The 15,232-nt window shown below is 40.4% G+C and overlaps 2 protein-coding genes across 7 annotated transcripts in view; both read right to left on the reverse strand.

Moving 5' to 3' along the window:
* Positions 1 to 15,232, reverse strand: part of BEND3 (BEN domain containing 3) — a 69,369-nt gene that overhangs the window by 50,685 nt on the left and 3,452 nt on the right. The window contains exon 1 of one of the 2 annotated variants that reach the window (XM_064597934.1): positions 14,388 to 14,520. The exons of the other annotated variant lie outside the window; for it this stretch is intronic. The gene's annotated coding sequence lies outside the window, so the exon portion shown is untranslated. Of the gene's footprint in view, positions 1 to 14,387; positions 14,521 to 15,232 lie in introns of those variants that run through there. 2 annotated transcript variants of the gene reach the window in all.
* The window catches only part of PDSS2 (decaprenyl diphosphate synthase subunit 2), a 278,138-nt gene that overhangs the window by 13,756 nt on the left and 249,150 nt on the right, over positions 1 to 15,232 (reverse strand). The window contains exons 8-9 of one of the 5 annotated variants that reach the window (XR_010413718.1): positions 14,388 to 15,101; positions 6,686 to 12,549 (exon numbers count right to left, since the gene is read on the reverse strand). The exons of 1 other annotated variant lie outside the window; for it this stretch is intronic. Coding sequence is in view for 2 of the 4 variants with exons in the window: in XM_045865263.3 (XP_045721219.1) it covers positions 14,943 to 15,101 (159 nt within the window). In the remaining 2 variants the exon portion in view is untranslated. Of the gene's footprint in view, positions 1 to 3,309; positions 3,441 to 6,685; positions 12,550 to 13,206; positions 15,102 to 15,232 lie in introns of those variants that run through there. 3 more of the 5 variants (XM_064597943.1, XM_045865263.3, XR_010413719.1) reach the window with 3 other exon arrangements.

Consider the following 15,232-nt stretch of genomic DNA (forward strand, 5'->3'; position numbering starts at 1 on the left):
TCTGTCACACAGTTTCTTGGTCTGAACAGCGAGGGCTGCAGGTCATCAAAGTGATGGGTCCAATTATGTTAAAATGTCCATTACAAGCTCGGGGTACTTTCATTTTGCACTCTTTAATTTTCCTTTTTCTGATTAATTCAATACAACTTCTAAGCAATACAAAAATGTAAAAATGTAGTATTAGATCATTTTCTACTTCCTGTACTCAGTTTTATAAGCTGATGTTAAACATAATAGAGCAAGCAACTATATGTAATTGTAGAAATTACTGCTAGGAATTTGCATATGAAATACACACCTTTTACTGCCTCTAGTTGGCATTGTTAACTAGGTTATAAATAGTACAGCTGACACGCTGCAAACAGAAAGCGCTTTTTGATGGGCACATGCTATGAATGGAAGAAGTGTTCAAACACAATGTTTAAGTTGGAAAGCTTTCATTAGAATTAGCCAAGGGGGAAAATGGTTTATTTCCTAATCATAGTCTTGCTTAAGAATCCAATCATATAGAAAGATTTATGGTAAAGCTTTCTAAAAACAGATATTTATGCTACTATTTGGGTAAACAAGTGTTACATCCAGTCTATAAACATATTTTAATAGCGTTGAAAATTGAGTTGTTCCCTTTGGATTAAGTAATCTCTTAGTGTGTATATATGGAGAGGCAAAGGAAGTAATAGGACTAAGATACAAGATTGGAGAGTGCATTTATACCACCCTTGAAGATAAAGCTCACAATAGGGCATTTTGCTGAAATCATCTACTAGAATTTGAAATTCTAAAAACTATTTGAAAAGCTTTCACTATTGAGACAGAACAAAAAGATGCCATTCATTTTGACTGACCATAAAAACGAAATTAATAGGACAGTATTTTTGCTGATGTTTTATATTCCTTGAGGATAAAAACTCAACAGTTACTCTGAGGGCTGTTTCAATCCTTACAAAGTGTAGGTAGGAAGACTAGTGATGACTTTTGTAAATGACACATCTAACATTTGCAGACATTATATTTTTATGGACTGTAATAATTTGGTTTTTCAAAAGTTTTGTTTTGTTATGGCTGTAAAGCAGCTATGACACAGAACTTTGAGGTTAACTACTCATCCAGATGACAGGAAAGGTGAGGGGGCTAGGGACAAAATTTTCTTCCTCCACGTTTGTTTTTAGGCATCTATATTTGCCTTAGTGCCTTGATACCATGGTGATAGCTTAGCAACAGCTAGATACAAATTAGTCTGTCATGCCAGCTTCTGATCATAAAAAGTTGGTAGGTAGAGTACTGGGAAGAAAAATATAAATGTTTAGGTGTTTAATAGTTCAGTCAAAAAGAGCTTTGTTCTCTCTACTACACGTTCTTGTCTATCTCTTCATTATATATATATGAAGAGATGAGAATCTTAAAAAAAAAAAAATCCCATACAAACCCCAGTGTTACAACTGATAAGGCAAAATTTAAACCTTCCTTTTTTTTTTTTTTTTAAATAGAGGGGTCACAGTCCCTCTTTCCTTCTCTCTCTTCTTAAGTTTTATTTATTTATTTTTAAAGATTTTATTTACTTACTTGAGAGAGCAATAGATCGGGAGCACAGAGAGAGAGGGAGAGGCAGACTCCCTGCTGACCAGGGAGTCCGATGTGGGGCTTGATCCCAGGACCCTGGGATTATGACCTGAGCCTAAGGCAGATGCTTAACCAACTGAGCCACCCAGGTGACCCCTCTTTAAAAAAAAAAAAAAAAAAAAAGATTTTATTTATTCATTTTACAGAGAGAGGGAGAACACGAGAGAACACAAGCATGGGGAGCAGCAGAGGGAGAGGGAGAAGCAGGTTTCCCACTGAGCAGGGAGCCCTGGGGTTCAGCTCAATCCCAGGACCCTGGGATCATGACGTGAGCCAAAGTCAGATGCTCAACCAACTAAGCCACCCAGCTGCCCCTAAACCCTTCTTAAATAGGGGACAAAAGAACACATTTCAGCCTTTCTTAAATAGGAACTAATGACGACAGTAGTGCATGTAAAGTGTTTTGCAAAGACATCTCAAAAGGATTTTTTCATACTAACAGACATCCAATTTCTTTCTGTTGATGGCTATTAGGAGGACAAAGCTACATAAAATATAAGTACCTGGGGGCCAGAAGACTTGGATGACCCGATAGATAACTGCCATATTTATTTATTTATTTATTCATTCATTCATTCATTTATTTATTTAATTTTTATTTTAAAAAAATATTTATTTGAGAGACAGCACAAGCGGGGTAAGGAGCAGAGGGAGAAGCAGACTCTTCACTGGGCAGGGAGCCCAATGTGGGGCTTGATTTGGGCCCGGGATCATGACCTGAGCTGAAGGCAGATATTTAACTGACTGAGCCACCCAGGTGCCCTGATTTTTAAAGTCATTTTTAAAGTCAACATACCACATGATGTCTTTCATTGTCTTTATCATGAGAGTGTATAGGTAAAGCAGAGAAAATAAAATCATCTGAAAGAAAGAACGTAACACTTGGAAAGCCAAGAGTAAAGAAAATCACCTTGATTTTGGGGGCTATAGATTTTATTTCAAATACTCCCAAATGGTAAACTATGAAGCAAATAGTTGTTAGGTAGGGGTTTTTTTTTTGTGTTTTTTTTTTTTAAGATTTTATTTACTCATTTGAGACAGAGAGATACAGAGAGAGAGAGAGAGCACGAGCAGTGGGAGAGGCAGAGGGAGAGGGAGAAGCAGACTCCCGGCTGAGCCAGGAGCCCGATGTGGGGCTCGATCCCAGGACCCTGGGATCATGACCTGAGCTGAAGGCAGACGCTTAACCATCTGAGCCACCCAGGCGCCCAGTTGTTAGGTAGTTGAACGAAGATGGCAAATGGACTTCAACTTGTGCGCTGGTTCTGATATTTTAAGTGTGGCTGCCTGCTGTGCTGTGTTAAGGATCCTGAGGTTCTGTAGGAAAAGGGCTGTGAATAATGAGTACCTATCAGGGTGAGAGGGAGACTAGAGGGTAAAAGACTAAGTGGAATGTGGGGTGTGGAAGGGAAGGAGGGTGAGCCCAAAACACACAATACAAACTACATTTATTTTAAGTCTTACATTTTATTTATGTGTTTAAAGTAAGCTCTATGCCCAACTTGGGGCTTGAACTCATGACCCTGAGATCAAGAGCTGTATGTTCTACCAACTGAGCTGGCTAGGCGCCCTTTAAGTCTTACATTTTATATTAAAATAAATGCAAAGCTTACATTTAATTCCATTATATATATATATATATATTTGATATGCCATAAAACTTTAAAAAATCATTTGTAGTTAAATTACCTAACTTTAACTTCGTGGGGAAAAAATATGTTCTTAGATAATGTGCATGTTCATTCTGTGGCTTCCCACAGCACCTGCAGCCTGCCGAATATCCTTGAGAGTCTCTGCACCCCATTTAGTGAAGCCCACACCTAGAAGATTGAGAGAAATAGAAATGTTCAAATTTGTGCATGATAATGTAAGATTCAGAGAAGGTAAGTAACCTGCTTGTCAATGGCAGAGCTGGGATCTGAAGACTCTAAAGGCCAATTTCTTAACAAAGATTCTATTTATCTTCCTCCAAAGATAAGTACTAGGTAGGATTCCCTGGGATTCAGCATTTGGTACTAAATTACTGATTTGGAAAAAAAACAAAAAAAAAGACTTTGGAGGCCACAGAAGAGCATATAGTAACTAGTAAGTGGCAATTTCACTATTGCTTTAAAAGGAGGGGTACCTGGGTGGCTCAGTCGATTAAGTGTCTGCCTTTGGCTCAGGTCATGATCCCAGGGTCCTGGGATGGAGCCCTGCATCGGGCTCCCTGCTCAGTGGGAAGCCTGCTTCTCCCTTTCCCACTCCCCCTGCTTGTGCTTTCTCTCTCGCTGTATCTCTGTCACATAAATAAATAAAATATCTTAAAAAAATAAAAAAGAAAAGCATGGTTTCTGTTTGGGGTAATGGAAAAGTTGTGGAACTAGATAGTGGTGATGGTTGCACAACAGTGTGAATATAATTAAAGTCACTTAATTGTACACTTAAAATGACTAGAATGGTATGTGTTATGCCATATATATACACACACATATATATAAAACCACAATTAAAAACAAGGAAAAGACTCATGTATTGGAAGATTAATATTGCTATGATGGCAATTATCCAAAATTGTATCTATATATTCAATACAATACCTATCAAAATCCCAGCAGGCTCTTTTGTAGAAATTGACAAGCTGCTCCTAAAATTTTTTATGGAAATGCCAGAGTGGCCAAAACAACTTTGAAAAAGAATTACAAGTGTAAATGGTGAAATCTGAATAAGACTGATGGACTGTAACAATGTCATTATCTTAGCTCTGGTACCGTATTACAGTTTTATAAGATGTTACCATTAGAAACTATAAAGGGTACATGGACTCTGTGTTATTTCTTATAATTACTTCTGAATCTACAATTATTTTAATTTAAAAAGCTTAATGAGGGGCACCTGCGTGGCTCAATCTGGTAGGCAGCGACTCTTGATTTTGGCTCAGGTCATGATCTCAGGGTCATGAGATCAATCCCATGTCGGGCTCTGTGCGCAGCAAGGAATCTGCTTCAGATTCTCTCTCTCCCTCTGCCCCTTCCCCCGCTTGCATGCTGTCTCTCTAAATAAAATCTTTTAAAAAAAAGTTGGAGGACTTACACATCCCAATTTATTTTATTTATTTAAAGATTTTACTTATTTGACAGAGAGACACAGCCAGAGAGGGAACACAAGCAGGGCGAGTGGGAGAGGGAGAAGCAGGCTTCCCATGGAGCGAGGCCAACGTGGGGCTCAATCCCAGGACCCTGGGATCATGACCTGAGCCAAAGGCAGACGTTTAATGACTGAGCCACCCAGGCGCCCCTAATTTTATTTTATTTTTAAAAAGATTTATTTATTTATTTGACAGAAAGAGAGAGAGCACAAGCAGAGGGAGTGGCAGAGGGAGAGGGAGAAGCAGGCTCCCCACTGAGCAGGGAGCCTGATGCAGGGCTCAATCCCAGGACACAGAGATCATAACCTGAGCTGAAGGCAGACACTTAACTGACTGAGCCACCCAGGCGCCCCAACACTTCCCAATTTTGTTTTTTATTTATTTTTATTAAAGATTTTTATTTATTTATTTGACAGAGAGAGAGATAGCGAGAGAAGGAACACAAGCAGGGGAGTGGGAGAGGGAGAAGCAGGCCTCACGTGGAGCAGGGAGCCCGATGCGGGGCTTGATCCCAGGACCCTGGGATCATGACCTGAGCCGAAGGCAGACGCTTAACGACTGAGCCACCCAGGCGCCCCCACTTCCCAATTTTAAAACAATATAAAGCTATAGTAATCAAGACAGTGTGATACTGCCTTAAGGAAAGACACAGAGATCAATGGAACAGAATTGAGAGTCCAGAAACAAATCCTTATATTTATGGTCAATTGATTTTCTACAAAGTTGCTAAGGCAATTCAAAGGGGGAAAGAATAGTCTTTTCAACAAAAGGTTTCTCTAGAACAAATGGATATCCACATACAAAAAAATTTAATTTAATTCAGTGGTTTTTAATGGGGGTAATTTGGGCTTCCCAAAGGGAGAGTACATTTGGCAATGCCTGGAGACAATTTTGGTCGTCACAACGGGGGGCGGGGGCTTTTTGACATTTACTGGGTAGAAGCCAGAGATGCAGCTAAATATCCAAGAAGGCACAGGGCAGGCCCCCACAACAAATGATCCAGCCCATTGTGTCAACAGTGCTGAGGATGAGAAACCCTGATTTACCTCACACCATACACAAAAATTAACTGAAAATTAATCATAGACCTAAGCTTAAGAGCTAAAACTATAAAACTTTTAGAAAAGAGCACTGGAAACAATCTTTGTGATTTTGGATTAGGCAATGATTCCTTAAATATGACACCAAAAGCATGATCTATAAAAAAAAAGTTGAAAAATTGGACTTATCAAAATTAAAGACTTTTGTGCTTCAAAAGACATTATGGGGGCGCCGGTGGCTCAATCAGTTATGCATCTGCCTTTGGCTCAGGTCATGATCCCGGGGTCCTGGGACCGAGCCCTGCATTGGGTTCTCGGCTCAGTAGAGTCTGCTTCTCCTTCTCCCCATCCCCCCATTCATGCTTGCTCCTGAACTAAGTAAAATTAAAAAACAAAAAACAAAAAACCACCATTATGAACATGAAATCAAGTCACAGACTGGGAGTAAATATTTGCACAGGATATATTTGATAAAGAACTTGTATCCAGAATATATCAAGAATGTTTATAACTTGGGTCACCTGGGTGGCTCAGTCGTTTGAGTGTCTGACTCTTCATTTTGGCTCAGGTCATGATCTCGGGGTTGTGGGATTGAGCCCCACATTGGGCTCTGTGCTCAGCGGGGAGTCTGCTTGAAGATCCTCTCCCTCTACCCCTCCCTGTTTGCACATGCTCGCTCATTCTCTCTAAAATAAATCAATACTAAAAAAAATGCTTATAATTCAAAAGCAAGACAATAACCCAATTAAGAAATGGGCAAAATGTTTGAACAGACATTTCACCAAAGAAGAAATCTAAACAGCTAATAGGCTCACGAGAGGATGCTTAACATCAATAATCATTAGGGAAATACAAATAAAAATCACAATGAGATACTATCTCATTTCTACTAGAATAGCTAGAATAAAAATGAGACTACCAAGGGTTGGTAAAGATGTGAAGAAACTGGAATCTACATGCATTGCTGGTAGAAATGTAAATGATACTACTTGGGAAATAGCTTGGCAATTTCTAAAATGTTAAACATAAATTTACCATAAATTTTACTCTTGGGAATCTAAGAGAAATGAAAACATGTCCACACAAAGACTTGTTCCTGAATATTCATAGCAGCGTTATTCATAATAGGTAGAATGTACAAACAACCCAAATGCCATTCAACTGGTAAACAAACAAATGTGGCATAACCTGACAATGGAACACTATTTAGCAATAAAAAGGAATAATGATTAATGCTACAACATGAATAAACCTCAAAAACATTATGCTAAATGATGGAAACCAGATGTAAAAAAGTATAATTCCATTTACATAAAATGTCCAGAGAAGGCAAATCTATAAGAGAATAGATTAGTGGCTGCCCAAGGGTTGGATTTCAAATAGGCACAAGGGATCTTTAACACTGAAATGTGGTGATGCGTTCACAACTTTGTATATTTACTAAAAATCATTTAATTGTATAATCAATCTAGGTGGATTTTATGGTATGTAAATTATACTTCAATTAAGCTGCTTTTTAAAAAGAATGCAATTAAAGCAGTTCTGATCTTCAAAAAAAGGAAGGAAAGGATAAAAGGAAAGAGAAGGATAAACAGGCAGCAATTAGAAAGTTCACAATAAATTGATCATATTCTATGTACACAAGTTTAGGTTACTATGCAATTCATGATAAAATTATGGTGGGGAAATCATCAAAATGCCTAGAAAGTGAGAAATAATGCAAATAGTAAAATTACAACAATTAATTTAAGGAAGGAAAGGTTGCAAGTATAGCTTAATTGTTTGAGAATGATGTTTTTAGGCTTAAAAAAAAAAGACCCAAATGAAACAAGACAATAACAAAACACAATAAGCTCATACTGTTACAGCATGAATGATCCGAGTCAGATAAAGATTATTTTGTTTCCCTTTGAACAAACCCAAAAGTTTCCTTCTCCCAAGTCTTCTGTAGGGGAAGGAAATTTTTTTTCTTATTCCCTTCTAGGTTCTTTGGCTAGCCTAATCATTAAATTGGCCTAAGACAGTTTAATAGGAGAAAAGCAAATTTAATTTCGTATGTACAGGAGCCCATAAAAATATGAAACTCAAATAATGACCAAAGCAAGCAGCTTTTATACCTTTTAGACAAAGAAACAATAAATTTGTGAAGAATTGACAAGACAAAGAGGTTTGGGCTTGGAGGTAGTTAGTGAAGAAGTAACAAAATTTGTTTATATAGCCTTCTCAGCCCTAAATTCCTATCTCTTATGATGAGGATGTTTCTCTTCCTCCTGGTACAGGAAGGGTACCTTTTACATGGGAGATTTATGACAGGACAAAGGTGGGTCAGAGGGTCCTTCCTGCACTGGCTGTTTCTCAAGTACCTTTTTTTTTTTTAAGATTTTATTTTTAAGTACTCTCTATACTCAACATGGGGCTTGAACTCACAACCCCAAGATCAAGAGTTGCATGCTCTTCTGACTGAGCCAGCCAGATGCCCCTCAAGCACCTTTAATCCAAAATAACCAATATGCCAAAGTGGCACATTTTTGAGTGGCCTATTTTATTCCCCTTCACTTTGAAGAAGCAAAGATGGCTTCTCATCTCCTACAAGATCATTTCTCTGTGGTCTTTGCCAAGAGCAGAAGGCATGACTACTGACTGAGGCCCTTTCCTTCCCTAGATTGTGAACTTCAGTGGGAAGGAAGAAGTCATCATTTTGCAGTAATGCGAACCACCACTGAAAAAAATTAATCGTTCCAGTTGCAGAATTTTAAAGGAATTTGTTCCACAGTTTTTTGTTTTGTTTTGTTTCTACACTTTGTTTTTTTGTTTTTAAGATTTTATTTGACAGAGAGCGCACAAGCAGAGGGAGAGAGAGGGAGAAGCAGGGTCCCTGCTGAGCAAGGAGCCTGATGTGGGACTCAATCCCAGGACCCCGGGATCAGGGCCTGAGCCGAAGGCAGACACCAGACACCTGAACCACCCAGGTGCCCCAGGTTAGGAGGTTTCCTTATGGAGTATTTACCATATACCTATTTATACTGGAGAAACCAACCAGGAATAGAAATTCAGCTGCCTTTAGAATTTAAGCAACTTATTAATAATGGTTACGAAAACTGCAACATCATGGAAAAATGTTTATGATATGTGAAAACAGCAGGACCCAAAGTTGAATTTATTTTTTATTTATTTTTATTATTTTATTTTATTTTATTTTATTTTATTTTTAAGATTTTATTTATTCATTTGACAGGGATAGATACAGCGAGAGCGGGAACGTAAGTAGGGGGAGTGGGAGAGGGAGAAGCAGGCTTCCCGCAGAGCGAGGAGCCCGATGCGGGGCTCGATCCCAGGACCCTGGGACCATGACCTGAGCCAAAGGCAGACGCTTAATGACTGAGCTACCCAGGCGCCCCCCCCCCCAAGTTGAATTTATACTATAATTAGAACCATGCAAAAAAAGGATATGCATGATAGAAAAGGCTGAAAGAGGGCGCCTGGGTGGCTCAGTTGGTTAAGCCACTGCCTTCGGCTCAGGTCATGATCCTGGAGTCCTGGGATCGAGTCCCGCATCGGGCTCCCTGCTCAGTGGGGGGTCTGCTTCGTCCTCTGACACTATCCCCTCTCATGTGTTCTCTCTCTCTCATTCTCTCTCTCTCTCAAATAAATAAATAAAATCTTAAAAAAAAAAAAAAGGCTGAAAGAAATAGAAATGAAATGGTGAGATGATTATGTTAGCAAGGTGAGATTGTGAATGATTAATTTTTTTCTATTTTCCAAAAAATTTTTTATTTTTTAAAAGATTTTATTCATTAATTTGACAGAGAGAGACACAGCAAGAGAGGGAACACAAGCAGGGGGAGTGGGAGACGGAGAAGCAGGCTTCCCGCTGCTGAGCAGGGAGCCCGATGTGGGACTCGACCCCAGGACCCTGGGATCATGACCTGAGCTGAAGGCAGACGCCTAACGACTGAGCCACCCTGGCGTACCACTTAAAAAAAAAATTTTTTTTAATATGTTTAAAAAGTGAAATTTAAGCTACCCCAACAGTCAAGGCAGGGGTGAGCCCACTTGTTTGCTCACAGGATGCACAGTGATGGGTACACTGTCAGTCCTGGAAATGAGCAGATCAAGTTGAGAGAAAGCTGATGTAGCTTTTCTAGGAAGACGGTCAGCATCTCTAAAAAGAATGAAAAAGAATAAAAGCCTGAGAAACTTTCTCTTTCTACAGAAAAGAAAGAACTATGAACATTCCTCCAGCAGGGGAGGTGGAAAACTTAGCACGTCAGAGCCCCAAGGGCAGGTGGGGTGAACTAGAAAAAGAGGTGGATCCCATCAGTTCTGGCCCCTCTGGACTCTCCCCAGGTGACACTAGAAGCATGTTATCTCCTTAATGGAAAGGCAGGACCCATTCCGAAAGAATAAAACAGTTAATTTGAGATCAGGACTGAAGGTAGTTTGTAAGAGAAAGAGGCAAACGATTCTTTTGGTAGATTACTTTATGCTTTTAAAATAAAGTGCCGGGCGCCTGGGTGGCTCAGTTGGTTAAGCGACTGCCTTCGGCTCAGGTCATGATCCTGGAGTCCCGGGATCGAGTCCCACATCAGGCTCCCTGCTCAGCAGGGAGTCTGCTTCTCCCTCTGACCCTCCTCCCTCTCATGCTCTCTGTCTCTCATTCTCTCTCTCGCAAATAAATAAAAATCTTAAAAAAAAAAAAAATAAAGTGCCAATAGCTTTGTTATTACTAAAACACGATTAATAATAATGGAGACTATTAATAATAATGGAATGACAATTATGTCCTCACAGTTAAATGAATTAAAGAACCAGTCCAATTCATTTCTGCCCTTTTGTGCTTTAACAAAGGTGTGGCATGTCTTCTCTACCGTGAGAGGCAGTCATTACAGATTATAAAGATAAATTCTGGAGTTTCTATTGGTCGGAAAGGTGATCTTAACAACAGGATTTCAAAGTGGGAAGATAAATGAAGTGGCAGGAAAGGATCTTCCTGAAATTAAGAACTCTAGGAAGGAGCTTGACAACAAGCAAGGTTCTCTTTATCAGTGATGAACTTGCTGATTAGCTAGAGTCTTAAAAAAAAAAAAGAAGTATCCTTTAGCTGTAATTTTGTTGATTACACATAATTCCCCCAAACCTGCTTGCCCAAAGAGGGCCATGTTACAGCACCTTCTCAGGCTTTGAAAAAAGATCATCATGGATTATTCCAACTACTTTCTGGTCATTGGAGTTCAATGTGTTGTAGATACTGGGCCTAAAAAAAGGTCTCTATCTTTTTGGAGCAATTTGTACTAATGTATATGTCTTTTATCCCAACTTGGTGTCACTCATGTCCTGGGCCATAGCAATAATACTGTCATGGGTAAGACAGAGTCTCAAACATTAGAGAATGAGACCTGGACCAGGCAAAAAATGACATTGATAATTTATTTTTCGGTGTGCCTACATAACCACATTATGTGAACAAGAAAACATGAAGAGGATTTAGTGTTACCAAGTAAAACTTAAAACAAAGTTTAATGATAGTCATAAACTGGATCTTCTTTCAAAGGAATTGTGAATGGCAATCAGCTCACTATCTAATCCATATCTCATTGATACTGTCTTTTTATGCCAGGAAACAGATGTTCTAAGTTGGGGAATCTAAAAGGAGAAAACTTAGTGGGGCAGAAAACTGCTTTTTAGTTTCTGGGGAAATAGAAGGTAAATGTTTTGAAAAGAATGTCTCCAAGGGTGCGACTAAAGAGATGTGTCAGGTATGAAGGAGGACAGTCAGAGAAGGGGGGAAGGACCTGCACAGAGGTGGGTCAAGGGTGCCAAGGGAGAGGGGCGGCTGTGTTAGCGACCTGGAATGCTGTGGGGAAGTCTGCGTGCAGGGACAGAGCTTGCCAGCTTCACAGAAAGGCCACCATCTGTCAGAAGGCCATCTCAGTGGTGTGCGGCGAGAGACTGGATAGATCTGTTCTGCAAGTATTCTTGGAGTGTCTAAAGCACTGGCGCTGGTCTAGGTGGTGGGGACTGGGAGTGGGTGACCAGTTGCAAGGGTTAAAGAGTCAGTATACTGTAAGAAGATGTGCTGGTGAAGCTGAGAAGAAAAAGAGTGGAGGTAGAAGAATATACAGCGTGAAGGGAGGAAGTTCATTTTGGGGATCGGGAGGATTGAAAACATATAGTCAGCAGAGGAGACACTGAAGACTCAGGAATGGGGGCAGGATGGAGATAGGGAGGCTATGGGCTCGAGATCTTTGAGATCTTTGAAAGGAGGAAAGAGAAGCAGAGGAGGAGAGAACAAGGCGCTACCTGGAAAGACTCTGGTGGGGAGGTGAGGAAGGAGGGCAGGCCAGGCGGTCAGGGCGGTTCCCTAGGCCTGCTTTTGCATCGGTAAAGGGAAGGATGCTTACCCCCAGAGAGCATGCACTCAGTGTGTACTCAGGGCCCTTACTATCAGAGCCTTCACACACTTGACCAAGACAAGACCGACAGGGAGGAGAGTGTGGCTGGTTTGGGGAGCCTGAAGTGAGTGAGGTTTGGAGGGGCCAAGTTGCAAGTTGGGGGGAACCAGGTGGAGGGGAGCAGCACGATGGCTAAAGAAGGAATTCTAGCAAGAAACTGGGGATGGGGGGCGATGGAGAGGGGGTGGAGGGGACATTCTGAGGCCAGAGTCTTACCTAGTCAACAGAGATGTCCCTGGCCACACACAGGTGGTAGGCCAAGAGGTGTGATTAGGCATGTCTTGGTGCCCCAAATTTCTCCCTAAATTATCTGAAATTATAAGGACATAAGAGTTAACAAATATCCCTAAAGAAGGGGCGTGAAGAAAGACTCTCACCATTTAAAGCTGGAGAGTGAATTGGCCAACAGTGTTGGGTTTAACAAAAGCCTGCCTGGAGGCTGGGAAGACAGAGGTAGAGCTCATTCAACACTGAGGGCAGGACACCTGAGCCAGGGGAGGAAAGGTCCCAGAGAAAGCAGAAAGGCAGGTGCTGAAACAGAAGAGTCCAGGATTACATGCCATACAAAAGAGAGCTAGGAATCTTGTAGGCCCTAAGCTACGAGGCAGTGTAGGAGGAAATTTGCCATTAAGTTTTTTGTTTTTTTTTTTTAAAGATTTTATTTATTTATTTGACAGAGAAAGACACAGCAAGAGAGGGAACACAAACAGGGAGTGGGAGAGGGAGAAGCAGACTCTCCGCCGAGCAGGGAGCCCAATGTGGGACTCGATCCCGGGACTCCAGGATCATGACCTGAGCCGAAGGCAGTCGCTTAACCAACTGAGCCACCCAGGCGCCCTGCCATTAAGTTTTATGCACTCCTTTGTAGCCTCTCTCTGGGTCTCACCTTTCCTCCTCCCTGAACCTCACAGGGCATCTTTGTTATCCAGGGTCAGAAGTGACAGTCTTTTAGAAAATAAAACAAAGCTGGAAGGGACTTCATACATTCTCTCATTTATTTAACAGATGAGGAAGTCGAGGCTCAGAGGGAAGTGACTTGCTCAAGGTCACAGAGCAAACCAGCTGCTAAAGCAGAATTTGAAGAGCCCGGGGATCCTGCCTGGTAGCACTTGACCATCTGCTTCAGAAAACCTACAGCTCGGGTAAGTTCCTGCACATTTAGAGAACAAAAAGCACAACTCCTCCTTTGTGGAAGTTAATGATTAAAACCTAGTCCGATCTAAAGCATCTAACCAGAGTTACTAATTAAGCCAATTTCTTTGAGAAAAGACCATTTCAAACAGAAAAGTGTTCTCTTAAGCTAAATCTACAGGCCTTCAAATTATAGTAGCATAAACTGTACAATTATAATATTTTAAGTATATTAAAAAATATTTCATAATACAATACCTTAACCTCTGCAGCTCACATTTGCTCTTTATCACATGCCATATGCTGGGTCCCGATAAAATGGTTTCGTAACTTTTGGGGGAAGGAATTTAACTAAAATAACTTCACTTAGTGTTTGAGTGAACGAGGTAATAAAATCTGTTTGCTGTGTTCACTGTCTCCAGATAGGGCTGTAATTACACCACAGAAGGAAGAAAGGTAGCTGAGTCTCAATTTAGATCATTTATGTAAACTCAGCCTTCTTGTCAACGGTGTTCTCATATTGCATGCATGCAAACCACAAAAATCATCTCGTATGAGCCACACAGAGACAGTGCCTGATTGCAGGCCTGGGAGACTGCTTGTATTCTTTCTGTAATCGGATGTCTGTGGTTCAAGACCAAATTTGACATTCTGAATTAAAAAAAAAAAAAAAAATCACCAGTTGACTCCCCAGAACAACAGTTATGTATGTGACACTCGTAAAAGTTAAAGGTATTCTCTACACCAAAATATGACAAATGAATACATTCTCCTTGAAAAAAAGCATCCTGTTTGGCTTAAAAAAAGAGTTTGGTTCTTTAAAATGTGTTTGAAAAAATATTTGGTCTTCTAGAAAGAAAAACAAGCCATTCCTACCACATTTACATTACAAGTTAACATTTGATAACATTTTAATCTCCTACTTCAAATGTTTAGCATTATTTTTTCAGCAGTTTTTCCTAAAAAAAAAAAAAATCTTACAAAAACGATGAAGCACAAAGTATATTCATACTGTACCTATAGATACAGAGACATAATTGCAAGGAGACAAAGCACTTTTTTTCTTCATCATCAAAACTACCATCCGTTATGACAACTGGTCACTAGTTTTTGATTTGACAGTCCTTGCTGGCTGGCACTGATCGCGTTTCTCTTGACACCTGCCGCTTCCAGCTTGCTCTGCCCTCTCTAGAAGGAAAACCACAGGCCACCGCCCTGGCGCCATCCCTGGCTCAGTCCAATCAATAAGGACTTATTTCCTGTCCATTTGCTGAGGTCACAGCAGCGAATCTCATTAATTATTTCTGCTACTGGACTCAAGTGTGCTGCTGGCATGACAAGTGAAAACTGCTTGACCTTTTTTTCTTCTCATTTTGTTTGTAGCAGTTTCAAAAAGAAGGCAGGATTCATTTAGCAACGTGATAAAAGGAAGGAAAGAATGGATTATGTTTTTAAAGTCATTAACACATTGAGATAGTCCATCATGAAAGCCCTCCCGATCACCTCATTCCCCAGTTTTTGTTTTGTTTTTTTTTTTCAGCTAACCAACAATAGTGTCTTTTTAATTTGGTGTCACGAAAATCTGGTCACAGCAAACACAATGTTTTCTAAAGCAGATCTGGCCTCCGAGGGAGGAAAGCTCTCCAGGGCCTCCAGCGCCTTGTTTCCATGGTAACGACACAGGTCAATAGCTGAAGTCACACCTTTGCCAGCTTTGATTGTTTCTCGCAACTGTTGAGAAACAAATGCACAATAAAAGTCAGTTTTTCAGGTACCACAATTAAACTGGGGAGGGGAGGTGGAAAACAAAGCAGGGGAGACACAGTATGGATTCGGTGTTTCTGCCGTGTTCTTTTGAGGTA

This window comes from Mirounga angustirostris, unplaced genomic scaffold, assembly GCF_029215605.1.
Source record: "Mirounga angustirostris isolate CCGP_5_RB_7025 unplaced genomic scaffold, mMirAng1.0.hap1 SCAF_8, whole genome shotgun sequence".
Classification (NCBI taxonomy): Eukaryota; Metazoa; Chordata; class Mammalia; order Carnivora; family Phocidae; genus Mirounga; species Mirounga angustirostris.